Genomic DNA, 18401 nt, shown 5'->3' on the forward strand with positions numbered 1-18401 from the left:
AGTATTCTGTGCATGGTAAGCCCTGAATAAGCACTGTAAACTCCATCTGATTTTGTGCAAGCTCTAAAATAATGTGTAATTTTACTAGTAGGTAGAAGGATTTACAGTGATCCACACTGTAAATTACAGTGATCCACACACTCAGTGGTACTGAGGCAAAAAGCACCACTTATAAATTAACTGAGCATTAAAGCCAGGATCTGCTTGGGGCTCATAATCTATTATAGTCACCTTAGAATGTATCTAATTCTTTTATTGAGACTGGGACCACAACCTGTCCAGCGGTTCCTTCTATTCAGCATTTTCAAAGAGGTGAAAGTAAAATATGCACTTCTTTCCATTAGAGGTTTCTCATGTGTTGAGGCTGGTCACAGGGAAATCTCCATTCCAACGAAATGCCAAACAAGAAACAATTAAGTTAGAACCAAACTTCAGTGTTTAAGGGCCAGTGAAATTGTACAGGAATCTGGGCTGATACCTGAGGAATGCCCACCTCTTCCACTGGTTTACAGGTTAGAAGCAAAGGGCCCTGAGAACATTTCATCCAATAATATCAACATAGCCTGCAACAGCCTCATTTCAAGCCAGAGTGAACCAGCATCAAATGGTTTTGAGTTTCGTATCATAATCCCCTATGTATCCTGTCTGATGGCGAGGGCCAAGCTCAGCCCTTTAGTTGCACTGCCTCCTCGCCAAGGGAAACAAACAGAAAAGGACTCTCTAGGCCCCTCAGAATCACCAGGGAAAAGCTAAATTGTACTCTCCTCTTCACTGGATTCCAATCCTCAGTCACTATTATGCAACGATCTTTAAATTCACCATTTTACAATTAGGAGATTTTGCAAAGCAAGCTTCCAGGATCTTTGAGGATTCCCCCGACTTAGTTTAAGATACCTCAAAGAAATGCTCTGCACCAAACTGTTCCTAAACACACAGATATGAAATAAGCCTTAGGGGTTTTAAATCAGATAAAGAATTCCTCTTTTAAAAATGTCTCTGATCAGTCATAAACAACAGAATGTACATCCAAGTTTCATAAGGAGATAAAACACGGTAGTAACAGATACTAAAGGATACACCATTCCACAGAACAGGAAACACAGGAAATGAAGAGTGCCAGACAATCTTTTTATTGTTCACTGAAAAATGCAGGTCTGCAAAGAGTCAATTGCATTGCATACTGAATGCAAGGTCTGATATTGCAAGTATATATGACATGGTATAACATATAAAATATTACATATTTTACATAGTGACAGTACCTGTCTCTTCTAAACACTAAAATTTAATAGAATGGTGTAAAAAGCCTATTAAATAAGAAACATTTCAATCATAAACAAAATGCACTAAGCAAAATACTTTAAAAATTGTTGTGTGTGACGTCTATCTTGTCTACCTGGAGTTAGGAATGGTGGAGCCCAGAAAAAAACTGAGCTAACAAAAACAGCCAACACCCTCCAGGAACTCTTCCCCGGAATTAGGCCACTGGTGCCCGTCACAGGCTGCCCCTGTCTGGTGGCCCAGCCAGGCTTCAGGGCTGCCCCAGGGCCCACACTGAATGCTAATGCCTATCTGGGGCTGGGTTGAGGTGAATGGGAGGAGTACCAGGTAGGAAGAAGCTTCTGTCACAACTGCTTATTCTGCATCCATGCTATAGATATGAACACCTAATGTTTCCGGTGTGAATCTGCCATCTTCCGCAAACACTGAAATGTGATTGAGAATAAAATGTTAACACTGGGAACGAAAGCCATTTTCTATGCAGTCTGCAGATATCATCATTGATTCCTTTCAGCCATGTTTTCATTAAGATGCTCTAAAAGAGGCTGCTATTATCCTGCCAGTCAGGCAAGCCAGGATAGAGGTAACAAAACCTCTCCAGTTATAACTAGTAATTCAAATGCATTAAAAATAAATATAGCTTATACTAGAGAGCAACACAGTTTCTATTATTCACATGGTAATATATTCAAGAATTGCAACAATATTCACAATTCTCCAAGGTCAACTTTATATCCACATTTCCCTCCAAGCAGAAAATCCTGAATGGAAGGGAGTGTATAACATCAATACCTCCTGTTTGTCTCACTTATTATCAGGGCTCAGAAAGCTCATTATAGATAACAAATGCCAAAAAAAAAAAAAAAAAAAGCATTTCAATATACACACAGCAACAGAGGAAGACTACGCCCTCCCTCTGGGCCTCCTTGGCATAAGGCAAAGCATGGCTATTTGCAACAACGGTGTCTAAGCTGACTCTGGAAAGGCTCATGTTTTAGGAGAAATCAGAATTACAAAGTTCCTTCATTCACACGTAACAAAGGATTATTAAATAATTTCCTGAACTAAGACAACAGTCTCACCATCAAAGAAAATTTTCTTCTCATCTGAGTTTTTATAAAAGATTTTACAATATCTAGTTTTAGTTAATATGAAACTATCAGCGTACAGACAACATCCTCAAAGCTCCAGACGAGTGAAGCTAATATTCTCAGATTTTCCACACTCTACAAATCAGCAAATATTTTATCAGAATATCCATTTAACAGTTTTAAGTCCATAATAATCAACTATGTATTTTTCTTATTCAAAGAAGACCATGTTTTGATAAGAATAATCCCAGTTTGATGAGTATCTTATTCCCCTTGATGTTGCACAATAAATGTCACTGTTGAGTCTGTATATCCTTGACTCTTCCAGTCAAAGGAAAATCTTGTATAAAGCTGGAAAAATGCAAACTCCAGCAGAAGCACTAGTGGTAGTGCTGAAGTAAACTTTAGGGGAATAACCACAATTGCCTATCAGACTGTTTACAACATTGCTAGGAGCCTTCCTCTTCTATTATCTCTATTTTCTCTCTAAACATTCTAATATTTTAAACATGGGGGTTCACTGATACCGATAAAGGTCTAACTCATAAGGTTTTGGTCTCTGGAATGATGTGTGGCTAGCCCAAAACACTGACCATGTTTGTTTTAAACATCATTCTTCTTCCCATCACAATCTGTCAAACCCGCCCATCTGTCCTGCCACTGTCACTCCCCCAGCCCCTCAGGATTGCTGCTCCCCTTTTGAATGTTGTACTGCATGTATGCTATTCACTGAGACATGACTTTAATGTGCAGGTCATTTGCATTTCACGCCACCAGCTCCCCAAAAGACATCAACTGGGAGCAATTTCTAATTGTAAAGGCATGATTTGCCCGCATTTTCCCTTTATAAAGGAAATCAAAGGGCCTGTTTGGAAGCTGAAAGAACACCTTGGGTATTCCTGAAAAGGGAACGCTGTATCTGCTACCAAAACCCAGAGACATTGACTAGATCTAAAGACCATATGGATTATGCAATAGTGTGAGATTTGGCAGTTTAAGATCTAGTTCCAGTTTTACATCAAACCATTTGGGTGAAAGTGCTGTTAGTATCACAGGAGCAATGAAAAGTGTCAACACCACCCTTTTGGCTCATTTCCTCGTGCTTCTGGTTATACTTCCACCAGCTCCAGTGAAGCCTGTCCCAGGGCACATCGCTCAGCTCCCTGCACAGCTGCTCAGAAATAAAACAACGCACTTCACCTCAACTAGCCCAGCAACTGGCACTCAGATGGTGAACGCTGCAGCCAACGGCCTTGGGGCAGAGCCCATGGAAAGCTTTAAACAGGCTTATAGACATTGTATAAAAATTCCTGATTTTAAAATACCTTCCCAAGGAAGTCAGAAAACAGTCATTTTTAGTTAACAAAATGCAATCTGTACTCACAATGTAATGCCTCAGAAAGCAAAACCTAGAATGGAAGAACTTCAGAAAAATACGGCTTAATCAGTATCTTACTTTGGCTAAATTATCAGTTAATGTAATTTATTATTGCATTTAGAAGCCCAGCCTACCGTGTTCTCCTAAGATGGTGAAGTACACGAAAATGGTGAACAGGGGTTATAGCCCTTTAGCCTTCTGTGACTTCGGAACTTAGAAAGACAAAAGACAGCCAGGATTTGACATTCAGATACTTACTTGCTCAGCACAAGTTAAGTTAGGAGACAGTTAAACACCAGATTCTCATCCACTTACGGTGTTCTCAGGAAGCTCCTATTTGGATACCAAACCAGTGGGTCTCTACCTGGCTGCACATCAGAATCACCTGGGAAGCTTTTAAAACTCACCACGTGCCCAGGCCAATTAGCTCCAGAAGGTGGAGCCCAGAATCAGTAGGCTTTACATTGTCCCAGGTGATTCTCGTGCAGCCAGGACGCACACCACTGAGGCATCCCTTTCGGAGAGCAGTTGTGGGAAAGCCGAGGGAATGGAACTCGTATCTGGATAGTTTTATTTCTTTCTCAATTCCACCAGAAAAAAAGGGATTTTTAGAAAAAGGCACAGTTGTGCTTCCTCTAAAGATGGAGTCTGCAGTTTGGGAAGTGCTGGTTCCCAGAGGTTATCTGGAGCGCTGGTTGTAAAGAAGAAAGTCCTTGTCTTGGCAGAGGAGGCAGAGTTTCAGGCTTCGGCAGCTGCCTCCCGCAATAAAGAATGCCCAGGTGCCCATGAGCACCAGGATTATAAATGCCGACACCAGGTTTATTCCATAATAAGAACTTATGAAGGTCTGCAAAAGAAAAATAAATCAGCTTGGGTAATAACAGCAAACTTATTAAACATGAATAACCAAAGATAAAGGGAAGCATGGAATACTTTCAAGAACTTGGGTGGGTTTTACCAAATATATGATGTGTGTCATGTGTTAAGGCCCCGAGGCATATAGAACTAAGCTGGTCAACAGACACTGCAGGTCCTGTGTTTTGCTGTATTCAAACGGTAACCCTAGAAGGCAGTCATTAGGCAGAACCTAACAGAATATACAATACAAGATGCATGTCATATAACTAGTTTCTATTCCTTTTTGTGTGAAATTGGTTCTTAGAATTTGCAAGAAAGTGAGACAAGTTCAAATTACTTGAGTATGAATCCTTAGTACTCAAGGGAACATGAGGGAATAGTCTTTTTCAGTTGCACAGTTGCTGTGGGTTCCAAAAGTGTATTCATTTAAAGAACACTAATGGAATGCTGAGAGGTACTGTGTACACCTTGGGGAGACCAAAGTCTCTATCCTAATGGAGGTTCTGTACTAGTAAGGGAGGCAGGAAACGAATGAAGAAAGAATTAGTTACAAATTGTGATGAATGCTAGGACAGCATAATTATAATTGAGATGAGGCTAGGATGGGTAAAAACAAGGTGATCTCTTCAGGGCAGTCAAAGAAGGCCCCAAGAAAGTGGTAGATTTTACAGGTAGCACCTCATGCAGAAAGACTGCTCTTCTCAAGAAGCGTCTGTGGGCATGGCAGGCATTGAGCATTTTCTAGATTATTCTTCACAATAATTCTATACCTCAAATCCACTGAATTTTAATTCACTTTACAGAGTGCTACACTCTTTTGTATTGTTCTTTTCTTCTTTAAAAACATTTCCTCTTTTAAACAATTACAAAAGCAGTACATGATTGCAGTAGAAAATTACAACCCCAAAATGAGAAAAATAGAACAAATTTTAAAACTTAAAATTCAGCTAGGTTAACAGTTATTAAAAAGCTCAAAAAGTGAAACCATAAAGAGAAAAACTGATTAGACTATATAAAATTAAGAACTTTTGTTCATCAAAAGACATTAAGAGAATGTAAAGACAAACCACGTCATGGAAGTTATTTGCAATACACACATCTGACCAAAGATTTTTTTTTTTACAGAAAACATAAAGAACTCATAAAAATCAAAAAGAAAAAGATAATCCAACAGATAGACACAGGATTCGAACAGGCACTTCAAAAAGAATTATCCGAATGACCAATGAACATCTGAAGACTTGCTCAACCTTATTTTCATGGTGTGAACACACCTGTGTAACTAGCACCTCGATGAAAATCAAAACATTCTCAGCCCCCAGGAGCCTCCCTGTTCCACCACCAGTCACTGTCCCCACTAAGGGTGATCACGATGCCGACTTACACCACCACTAGGTTCTTTCCTTTTAATCGTTAAAAAGAATAGTATCAACTCTTCAATATTCACCAACATTTATTGGCCACCTACTATGTGCCACGAATTGAGGATACAAAGACTGATAAGATAAGGCCCTATCCTTGATTATCAAACTCTAATTAGAAAGAGAGAGAGATAAAAACTCTATTAAACAAAATATGCTAGCCAAGGACATGTGTTATACGAGAGCTAAGAATAAGGTCCAGTGATGGTGCCGAGTCTGGAATATGCAACTTTTTCACGCAGCTGTCACAGAGAATGAACAGTTTTCCAAACTGACCTAGGTTAGGGAGAGACACATCACTGCAAATAAACAGCAGGGGAAAAAGTATTTTAATAAGACCCACCAAAAAATGAATAGTGGTGGTCTTTCTGTGGTAAGACTGAGATGACTCATTCATTCCCTTAAACAGCTTTTCTGAATTTCCTCATGTTCTCATGAGCGTGTATTTCATCTAGGGTAGAATTTACCATTTTAGATACACAGACTTGAGTTCCAAAATATAGACTGAGCACAGCGGCAACACTCACCTGGGCTGACACCAGCAGATGGGTCAGGAGAACTATAAGGAGGAGGCACCACTTTTTCTTCTCACAGCCATCAAAAAATACAATGCCCCAGAACACATGCAGCAAGATGATGACCAGCGTCATGAAAGCTGAAAGACAGCCGACCATTAGTGTCACTTCTACAGACATCAGAGCCACTGGGGGCCCTGGCATGTGCACGGACTCTCAGGGTGTCCACCACACCTCAGCGAGAGAGTTTAACACCTCCTGACAGAAACGGCCTTGACACACGTTTGCCCACTCAAAAAGCAACACTGAGGAACAGGGGACTGACTGCTACAGCTTCTTGTCTAGAATGTAAACCTGTTCAATAAAAGGTCAACTGAGATCTGGCTTTCAGGCAGCTTCCCTGAGGAATGCAATAAAATTACTGTGATGTCCAGCCCGCTTTTTCCCAATGAGCCTTCTGCATGAGTAAAGAGAGACATTAATGAAAAGGAGTATCTTCTGTTTAAACAAGACTCCTCACTAAAGTGGAATTTTCCCTCGGATCCTTTTGAAAAAGGCCAATGGAAAAATATTAAAATCATGGCCAGATGCTGTGGCTCAAGTCTGTAATCCCAGCACTTTCGGAGGCCAAGGCAGGCAGATCACCTGAGGTCAGGAGTTCGAGACCAGCCTGGCCAAAGTGGTGAAACCCCATCTCTACTAAAAATACAAAAATTAGCCAGGTGTGGTGGCACATGCCTGTAATCCCAGCTATTCAGGAGGCTGAGGCAGGAGAATTGAACCCGGGAGGCGGAGGTTGCACTGAGCCGAGATCATGCCACTGTACTCCAGCGTGGGCAACAGAGAAAAAAAAAAAGAAAGAAAAGAAAAATATTTAAAATCATAGTAATTATCTACGATGCATCTTAAGCAACTGGCACTGAACTTGATGAGCACCACCAGGTTTTTTCTGGGGAATACTATCTCTCTGTGTGTTGTCTGTGTATCCTGTGTGCTGGATAACAGTCTTTATTTAAAGTGGGCAAGCCCTATACATTCTGCGAAGTTTAACATGGAAAACAAAAAGGCACCTAGATTTCCTCTTTCAGCCACTTAATAAGAAACCATTAACACCCACCAGATTGGCAAAAATTCAAGTCTGACACTCCGTTTCATACTGCTGATAGGAAAACAGTCTAGCATCACAAATTAAAATGGAATTTGCCTCCCCTATTTCACTCCAGCAATTCTGCAGCTAGAGCTACACTCTGAAGCAATTAGTTCTGAAATTAATAGATCACCTGCACCTGAGAACTTGTGAGAACTCCAAATTATGGGGACCCACCGCATACTTCCTGCATCAGAAACAATGGGGTGGGAGCCCAGCAATCCGTGTTTAAACAGCCCTGCAGGTGATTCTGAGACGTGGTCGTTTCAGAGTCATGGCTCTACAGAAACGTACACATCTGCATAAGAAGCATACATAAGTTTAAGTCAGCACTGTCTGTAATAATGAAATATGTCCATCATTACCAGAATGGATAAATCAATCATGCTCTAGTCACACAATGGAACTATATGGTCTACAATATAAATGATCTCAAGAATCTAATGTTATGTAGAAAAGAAAACCATATTGTGGGAAAAATGCGTATTATTTCATTGATACAAATTCTAAAACATGCAAAACAATATTTAAAGACGTAACTTGTGATTAGAGGAAAGAAAGCTGTTACATCTGGTGTAAAAGTGTAATCATTTCAGTAAACGGTGGTAGATATTTTAATTAAAGTAGAAGAGAAATAGTTTCCAAAGTTTTGACGCTATGGCAGTTGAAGCTAAAGCGATGTATTTTAATCCCGGTGATGACCCTGGAAAGGGAAGGCTTCCTGGAGACAGATGCTTGCTGATGGCGGGGAACTGAGACCGCTGAAGATGCCCAGGAGTGCAGTTTAAGTTTTAAAGTTTTTGTGTCAGAAAAGATCAAGGCAGAAACTGACACAAATGGAAACACTGATTTTTTAAAAAAATTATAAAGTATTCATACTCTAAGGGTTTTTCAGAATCTAGATGACAAATGTCAAGAGAAAGCAATGACACCATTAAGGTATGTCATCTGTTTGACAGCTTATGTTTGCCATTCTTTCTGAATATTGATGTTACCAGGGCAGCCCTGATGAAATAACCGGGAAAGGCCCTTAGTTTTTGTTATTTTTTTTTAAACTGTTTTTCTTTAGTTCCTTTATCTATTGGCTCAGCTGCTTAAAGAAGCGAGATGGCACCACAGCTTCTTGACCCCTGACCAGATACTAGAGGAAGATCTCGCAAAACCAGCACAAACTGGAACAGGTGACTCCTCTTTACAATGCTAAAACTTCCTCCCCTGAAAGAAAATCCCTGCCATTTCGTGTACATGTAATATATGAAGGCGCATGTTCATGAATAGCACCTTCACATCCAGAGTCCCATCCCGCACATGCTAACATTCCTTTCCCGCCCCCCATCTAGTCCCCCTATGACTTCCATTGCTTGGGGAGAAAGTACATTTAGCCCAAGAGCTCACCTTTTCTGTTCTCTGGCCAGGGAATAAAACCTGATTGCCTTTTCCAAAAGGATGTTCTTTCTTTGTGACCAATACAGAGTGGGGAAAGAAGTGTTTACCAGTGACACTGAGACACAATTATGCTCCTATAGTCAAGGCCTACAGTTCATTTAAAAATGCTCTCATGGGCCGGGCGGGGTGGCTCACACCTGTAATCCCAGCACTTTGAGAGGCTGAGGCGGGTGGATCACGAGGTCAGGATATAGAGACCATCCTGGCTAACATGGTGAAACCCCGTCTCTACTAAAAAAACAAAAAATTAGCTGGGTGTGGTGGCGGGCGCCTGTAGTCCTGGCTACTCAGGAGGCTGAGACAGGAGAATGGCATGAACCCGGGAGGCGGAGCTTGCAGTGAGCTGAGATCCGGCCACTGCACTCCAGCCTGGGGGCAGAGCGAGACTCCGTCTCAAAAACAAAACAAAACAACAACAACAATAAAAACGCTCTCACTTACAGAATTTTCAGTCTATTCTTGTCCAAAAGAGCATTACTGTGAGTTTTAGGCAAGCGTCATCAAGACATCATTAGCCCTGACCTTTCTTCCAAATTCTAGGTCCATATTTTTTGGTCCTTCTTACTAAGAAGTCTGATGGATTGACTTTGCCTCCAAAGTCCAGTCCATACATCTCAGACTAGCATTCAAGGACCTGTACAATCTACACCCCAGTTACCCTGACATCATATTCTCTACTATCTTCAATTGCATCCTATGGAAGAAAACCAGAACTCTTCTTCACTCTGTCTATACCTCTGGTTTTCTTTTTTCTTTTAAATAGATTATCCCTTTTGTCTGAAGACTCTGCCCCTCCCCATTTCATCACATCTGAATCTTACTTTTATTTATGATCCAGTACAAATGCCACCTTTCCTCAGTAAAGTCTTTCCTAACACCTATCCTTCTCCTTTTTTCTTTTTCTTTTTTTTTTTTTTTTTTTTTTTTTTTTTTTTTCACATTCAACACACAACACACATCTGCTGAGCACCTAGACAGCCTGGCCTGAAGATTACATATATTATCTTTAGAGTCAGACGGTTCTGAGTTAGAATCCCAGCTCCACTGTGTGGCTTTGACAAGCTATTTAACCTCTCTGAGCTTCCATTTCCTTTATTTTTAAAATAGGGATAATACCACATAGGGCTGTTACAAGGAAAAACAGTGCTTGGCAAACTACAACTTTTTAATACGTGGTAGCTACCATGTGCTATGGTCTACAGATTCAAAGACGAATAAGCCAGGATTCTCAGTGAGACGTACTATCAGGTGGGAAAGTGAGACAGCAGCCAGCAATGACCACATGTATCCAAGTCTCCTGGGTACTTGACTATGTATTAAAAATGCATTCCTGGCCAGGCACAGTGGCTTACGCCTATAATCCCAGCACTTGGGGGGCTGAGGTGGGCAGACCACTTGAGCCCAGGAGTTTGAGACCAGCCTGGGCAACGTAAGGAGACCCTGTCTCTACGACAAACAAAAATTAGCCAGGTGTGACGGTGTGCGGCTATAGTCTCAGCTACTCAGGAGGCTGATGTGGGAGGATTACCTGAGCCCAGGGAGGTGGAGGCTACATGATCGTGCCACTGCACTCCAGCCTGGGTGAAATGCTAGACCCTGTCTCAAAAAAATAAATAAAAAATAAAAACAAAAATGCATTTCTCTTCATTCTTGCAGATTATTTCTTCCTCTGACTTTGTATTACTCTTACATTTATTTTCTTCCTCCCCTCTTTCATCAATCCACATAACAAGTATGTACGCAGTGGCCAGTATGGGCCAAGCACTTTCTAGCCACTGGGACTATTACAACGCATGACACACAGTCTCATAGAACCTTTCCCCATCCTTTCAGTTCACCATTTTATTAACACAATATCCAGAGGAGATCCCTTGGACATGTATTAAAATATTGTGCTATGTTCATACTCGACTCATTTATGCAGCCAGCACTTATTTCTGGGTGGCTTTGATGGTCATCACAGCCTTTACTATCACGATGTGCTATGTTAGAATGTTGGGATTACTCCTTCTTCCCTCTGCAGTTGGTTAAGAGGTCCAACAGAAACAGACCTGGATATCTGCATTATTCTGCCACATACATGTGGCTACAGCTACATACATCCTATTTAAACCCTTCTCATTAGTAAATGGAACAAATTCCAGCTAGTAATGAAAATCTGCTAACAGTATCTCTAGAGTACAACCTTTTAATTACTAAACCTTTCTCAGTTAATGTTCCTAAATATAAAACTCTAAAAGTCCTTCAGTAAATCTAACCCCCAAATTTGCTTTGTTCTAATATTCTTTTTGTTTGTTTGTTTGTTTGTTTGTTTCTGAGAGAGGGTCTCAACTCTGTCACCCAGACTGGAGTGCAATGGTGCAATCATAGCTCACTACAGCCTTGACTTCTCAGGGCTCAGGTAATCCTCCCACCTCAGCCTCCTGAGTAGCTGGGACTACAGGTGTGCCCCACCAGGCCTGACTACTTTTTTTCTGTTCTAAGTAGAGACAGGGTTTTGCCATGTTGCCCAGGCTGGTCTCAAACTCCTGGGTTCAGGCAATCTGCCCACCTCAGCTTCACAAAGTGCTGGGATTACAGGCCTGAGCCATAATGCCCAGCCTATTCTCATATTCTTAAGCCAAAAAAAACTTCCCTAAGTTAATCATAAGAATATCAACATTAGTTTATAACCCAGATTAATAAAAGGAGCTTCCATAATTTTTAATGTTGTAATACATTAGTCAGAAAGTGTAATAATTCTAACCAGTACTGTATATCAGTTTGTGACAAGGGTAGCTGTCTAGTTGATAACGGACTTCCTCTTCTAATAATCTTCTAGGTCAAAGTGTCTTGGGAATGAATATTTCTAACCTATTTCTAAGCAAAATGTTTCAGTGTTATCTTCAAGAAACAGCTTTTACAGCTGGGGGCATGGTGGCTCACGCCTGGGAGGCTGAGGTAGGCGGATCACCCGGTCAGGAGATCAAGACCATCCTGGCTAACATGGTGAAACCCCTCCTCTCCTAAAAATACAAAAAATTAGCCAGGCGTGGTGGCACACGCCTGTAGTCCCAGCTACTCGGGATGCTGAGGCAGGAGAATCGCTTGAGCCAGGAGGCAGAGGTTGCAGTGAGCCGAGATGGCACCACTGCATTCCAGCCTGGGCGACAGAGAGACTCCGTCTCAAAAAAAAAAAGAAAAGAAACAACATTTACTATTTGGCTCTTTCACCCTTCCTGAATATACCCCAAATGTTCTAACACACAGATTCATAAGTACCCTCATTTTCGCACGTGTTCCTTTCCCTCATTCCTGATACCTATTTTTCTGTCCTTGCAAAGCTAATGGCCTACGACAGCAATTGCGTCTAATACTGGCTTCCTGCCAGCACAGAAATTGCTATCACCTGGCTTCCCTAACACAGGCAGGGGATCTCTAACTAGGTCAAAGCCAGCCAAAGGCTGCTGCTAGGTGGTGGCAGCCACAGACAAAGGAGGACTTCCAAGGCCAAAGCTCAGCCGCAGCTGCCCAGGGGCAGGATGCGAAGATCAATGGGCTTTTGGCTTCTTTTTCTAAGTAGGAGAAAGGTCAGGGGCTTCAGGGTTCTGTGAAGCAGGAGACATTCCTTCATCCATCCTGGCCACAGAAACTCTCTAGACTCTTGGGAGATCCCCCAGTCAGCTGGCACGAGTGGGATTCGGGCCCCAGAGCTGAACGAATGCTTTTGAAAATGGCTTTCCCTAACGGGGATTTAACTTAACATTTTTGTTTTAAAGAATGTAAGAGAATTCTGTGGCCTGATTTATTGTAATATAGATATAGATTACTAATCAAATAACCTTCTCTAAGATATTATTTTAATGTGTAAAGTCCCCCTAGAAAATGCTGAAGAATGATGAAACACTCTCCTCAAATTAGCTCATCACTGTGGAGTCCGCCTTGGGAGGTTTGCTAGAAATTGTCTGATCCCATCCTCTACGCAATGAAGAAAACCCACACGGTCCACTTCACATACTTCCAATCTCGCTTCATTAAATGGCCACTATGAGAAAGTTCCTTCTTAAACTGAACCCAAATCTGCCTTAACTCAGTAGTGATTTCAACTGGGATGATTTGGCCCATAGGGGGAATATGTCAATGTCTGTAGACATTTTGGGTTATCACCACTCGGGGACGGAGTGCCCGGGCATCTAGTGGACAGAGGCCAGGGATGCTGTTAAACACCCCACAACACACGTCAGCTCCCAACCAAGACTCATCTGACCCCAGATGTCAATAGTGGTGAGGTTGAGAAACCCTGCTCTAACTCCCGCTCACTGATCCTGAGAGGGCTCTTTGAAGAAACACAAGTCAACAATTTTTTCCTATATGTAGCACATTAAAAAACATTTGAAACTCCCTGCAGCAGCCAGCTACTGTCACAAAAATGCTGCAAAACAACAACAACAACAAACAACAACAACAACAAAAAAACAGGCCTAAACTCACAGGCTAGAGCTGCCATTGGGATCATGAGGTCCAAGGCAGCCCGGAGCATAAGCCCCTAACGGGGGACCTGCCTTCAGGCAGCTGGCAATGGATACAGGCTCTCGGGATTCTATTACTTTCTAGTAATGCTTCATTGACTTCACAAAACTAATTAATTTCTATGTTTGTCTCTGGCCTAGAATAGTTTCAGCAAAATCAGATTTACCATTTCTTTAAATGTTTGCTCCAAACAAGCTCTCAAACCTGATCTATGCCATTTATAAAGCAAAACTAAGCCCATAAGACCTTGGATGAAGATTTAAATGGAAATTGCAGGTAAGGTTTACAGACGGATTGGATGCGAGTTATGAGAGAAAAGGTGAAGAATCAGGAAATATTCTAAGAAATAACTGAGCACCCAGAAGGATGGAATTTCATCAACTGAGATGAGGAAGGTTGCAGGAGTGCACCATTTTAAAGATCTTATTCCACTGCCTTCCAGAACTTCTAATAAGAAGTCAGCAGTATTTAAAATTGTTGTTCCATGGCTCATGCCTGTAATCCCAGCACTCTGGGAGGCCAAGGCGGGCGGATCACGAGGTCAGGAGATAGAGACCATTCTGGCTAGCACGGTGAAACCCTGTCTCTACTGAAAAATACAAAAAATTAGCTGGGCGTGGTGATGGGCACCTGTAGTCCCAGCTGCTCAGGAGGCTGAGGCGAGAGAATGGCGTGAACCCAGGAGGCGGAGCTGGCAGTGAGCCAAGATCGTGCCACTGCACTCCAGCCTGAGTGACACAGTGAGACTCCATCTCAAAAAAAAAAAAAAAAAAAAAAAAAAAAAAAAAAAAAAAAAATTGTTGTTCCTTTGAATGTAGGGAAACAGTCCCACTAGAGGTGAAAAAGTAGCTTACCACCTGAAACAAAGGACTTTGATCTCAAGAAATATACTCAAGTATAAGTCTTCGGTGAGGGTTTAGAATAATGATAAAAGGCAGTAAAATCCAATAAATCTACCCATTAAAGTAAACCTCAAAGTTGATTAATTCCTCCAAAGAAATAAGAGATTTCCAAACATTTATGCAAATAAGTTTGTTTCTAGGAAATAGTGTTAGAACACTGCACAGTAAGTGAAACACGTTACAATTCCCCTAGAAGCTGGGGCAACGCAGGAACCCTGATGTGAACATTCCGACTCTCTTTAGCAGAGCTGTGGAAAGGTAGAAAAGTGAACTGGTACAAGTGGTCCCGGTACTAAAGAGCATCTTTGGTAAGAAGTGGGCATGGAGTAAGTTGATAAATGCTGGGATTCCCAGCCCAACTTCCCAGCATAGCCATGGAGCTGCAGGGGATCAAGCTGAGGTTGCTGGGGAGGGCCAGACTGAGCAATAAAGTTGGAAATAGTGGGGGTTTTTTCCCTTTCAAATTATAAATATTAGATGTAATGAATAAAATATATATTCCTGTGAGGCTGAATGAAGAGTGATGATACCATACTGGATGATGTTTTAAAAATGTGACGTTTGTCTCATGCAATCATATTTACAGGACAGTAACCTGTAATACGGTATCCTGTTCATCATGGCTACAAAAAAAAAAAAGTCCGTGAAATTCATTGAAGAAAAAGAAACAAAACCCCCAAAACACCGAAAATTAAAAGCAGCAGTGGTTAGGTACAGCATTTCAGGAGGTTGAGGCAGGAGGATCACTTGAGCCCAGGAGTTCAAGACCAGCCTGGACAACATAGTGAGACCCCATCTCTACAGGAAAAAAAAAAAATAGTTGAGTTTAGTGGCACGTGCCTGTGGTCCCAGCTACTTGAGAGGCTAAAGTGGGAGGATTGTTTGAGTCTCAGAGGTCAAGGCTGCAGTGAGCCATGATCATACCACCCGACTCTAGCCTGGGCGACACAGCATGACCCTGTCTCAAAACATAAATAAATAGGTCACACTTTGGAAGGCCGAGGCGAGTGGATCATGAGGTCAGGAGTTCGAGAGAAGACTGACCAATATGGCGAAACCCTGTCTCTACTAAAAATACAAAAATTAGCTGCGCAAGGTGGCGTGCACCTGTAATCCCAGCTACTCAGAAGGCTGAGGCAGGAGAATCGCTTGAACCTGGGAGGCGGAGGTTGCGACGAGCCAAGATCGCGCCACTGCACTCTAGCTTGGGCAACAGAACAAGACTCCATCTCAAAAAAAAAAAAAGAAGAAGAAGAAGAAGAAGAAAAATAATAGGCCAGGCGTGGTGGTTCACGCCTGTAATCCCAGCACTTTGGGAGGCTGAGGCAGGCAGATCACCTGAAGTCAGAAGTTCAACAACAGCCTGGCCAACATGGTGAAACCCAGTCTCTACTAAAAACACACAAAAATTAGCCAGGTGTGGTGGCAGGCACCTGTAATCGCAGCTACTGGGGAGGCTGAGGCATGAGAATCACTTGAACCTGGGTGGCAGAGGTTGCAGTGAGCCGAGACCACACCACTGCACTCCAGCCTGGGTGACAGAGTGAGACTCCGTCTCAGTAAAAAAAAAAAAAAAAAAGAAAAGTAAAATAAAACAAAATAAATAAATAAAAATAAAGGCAGCAGTGGCTGGTGAAAAGAAGGACCGCTTTACCCATGAAGAAGAAACAAGGTCTACAGAGAATGGAGAAGTGCAAGTCATTCAACTGCACCAAAAGGGAGTCAGCAGAGCCTAGCCATTCATCCGTGGGAAGAGAAATCAGTGATTCAGGGTGGCCTGAAATATACCTAGGAGAGCCATCAAGTCTTACAGCCCCAGCCCATGTCATTCTTTCAGCCAGAGACTGTGAAGCAATACACTGAGCTGCCTGCTTACACACTGCCTGTGATGTGCACATTTCATAATGTATCACAAGCTGCTAGAGTCTATGATAGGTCATATCTATTTAATGAAAATGCATTCCAAAAAGTACAATTTTCTATTCTCAGTTATTTTAGCACCTTGAAGGAAAGACTTACACTATTGATATAAAGAAAACAAGCCAGGCGTTGTGGCTCACACCCTATAATCCCAGCACTTTGGGAGGCTGAGGCAGGAGGACTGCTTGAGGCCAGGAGTTTGGGACTAGCCTGAGCAACATAAGGAGACCCCATCTCCACAAAAAATACAAAAATTAGCTGGGCATAGCAGCACATGCCTGTGGTCCTAGCTACTTAGGAGGCTGAGTGGGAGGAACACTTGAGCCCAGGAGTTCAAGGCTATAGGGAGCCAAGGTCATTAACACTGCATTCCAGCCTGAGTGACAGAGCAAGACCTTATCTCTTAGAAAAAGAGAGAGAGAGAGAGAGAGAGAGAGAAAAGAAAGCAGATAATGAAAAATACATATTCGATGATATATACAGCATATCGAGTATCACTATATCATTAACAGTAGCAGCTGTGACAACTTATAAGACATTAAGATTCTAATGAAATCATAAAAGGATAAGAATTGCAGGTTACAATCTACTGTTAATCGTTTTTTCTGTATCATTAAGAGATGTTATACTTTCTCTACCACTTTGGAATTTGGCAATGTACGTATTAAGATAGTCTTGCTTACAAAGAGCTTTCAGTCAAGAGTCTAAACTTTAACAAACTGCCACACTGTAGAGATTATTCTTAAAATATTATGAATAGAAAAGTGAACAAAAAGTAAAAATTGTATTGGGTTACAATAACAAAAATTTATTCTCATGCTCACAGGTCTAAAGGCTGACTGTGCATTGTTGATAAAGGCTGGGCTCAGCTGGAAAACTCTGCTGCAAGCTCCTGAGTTGGGCCCTGTGTGGCTCTGGGTGTATTCATTCAAGGATTCGGGCATTAACTTTCCAAGGTATGTTCTTCTCATGGCACCAGAGTCCAAGAAGGAAGGTCCAATCATGCAAATACTTTTTAAGCCTCTAACTTACATCATATCCACTAATTGGCCAATTCAAGTCACGTGATTGAGCTCAAAGTCAAAGAGTGGAAAAGGACACTCCAGCCACCATGAGACCAAGCATGTGTGTGGATGTATTATTACAGGAAACGACAAATAGGGACAAAAACAATCTCCCACATTCCTCTTTTATTTTCTTCAAGCTCAGTATTTTTCTTTCTTCACCATATCCCACAGGCTGCGGCTTCTAGATCTTCTACCACACTGACAACATTCTTTCTATATGAATTTTATTTCTTCAGTATTCCCGTTAAATCACAACGCGTGGAACAATACAACACTCCACAGGTGGTCTGACCCATATTGGTTTTCCCTAGTGAAAGGTTTAGTGGCTAAAGTTTAAAACCTTGCCTAGGTTTTAAGTGCACTATCTAGAAAATATAATAGAAATGAAATGGTCTGGGGAATTTTAAAAAATAAAATGGTCAGCTGTTCTTTTCTACTACATACTAGCTAAAGACATTTTTTCTTCTAAAGCATAAGGGAGGTAATTGAGAATGAAAAACCCAGGTTCTATATAATGCTAGAAAAATTAGCTTTACTCTGAATTCTGTTTTCTCATCTCAAGTGCTAAATTCTCCACCTTAATAATATTCTTAGACCACTTTAGAGTTTATAAAGCACTTAAATACATATTCTCTAAATTAATTTCATTTAATTCTCAACAACTCTGAGCTAGGCATTATTTCTGCCCTTCCTGAAAGATCAGGAAATTGAAGATTAGATGGAAGGACAAGGCTGCCTTTGCCCTGTGAACAATACTGCTCTTACCTCCAGGCCTGCAGGAAAGAGGCCTCTTCCCTCTGCCTGGAACATCTTTTCCTGACAACCCCTTTCTTTGCCTGCCTAGCTATCATTCACCCTTTAAGTAA

The 18401-nt window shown here is 41.6% G+C and overlaps 1 protein-coding gene across 1 annotated transcript in view; it reads right to left on the reverse strand.

Annotated features, from left to right (window-relative positions):
• Positions 1-1107: 1107 nt before the first annotated feature.
• Positions 1108-18401, reverse strand: part of APH1B (aph-1 homolog B, gamma-secretase subunit) — a 30745-nt gene continuing 13451 nt past the window's right edge. Inside the window, exons 5-6 of the mRNA XM_010374196.2 lie at positions 6557-6684; positions 1108-4597 (exon numbers count right to left, since the gene is read on the reverse strand). Coding sequence (XP_010372498.1) covers positions 4430-4597; positions 6557-6684 — 296 coding nt within the window. The 3' untranslated portion in view covers positions 1108-4429. The remainder of the gene's footprint in view (positions 4598-6556; positions 6685-18401) is intronic.

Source organism: Rhinopithecus roxellana, chromosome 5 (genome assembly GCF_007565055.1).
Source record: "Rhinopithecus roxellana isolate Shanxi Qingling chromosome 5, ASM756505v1, whole genome shotgun sequence".
NCBI lineage: Eukaryota > Metazoa > Chordata > Mammalia > Primates > Cercopithecidae > Rhinopithecus > Rhinopithecus roxellana.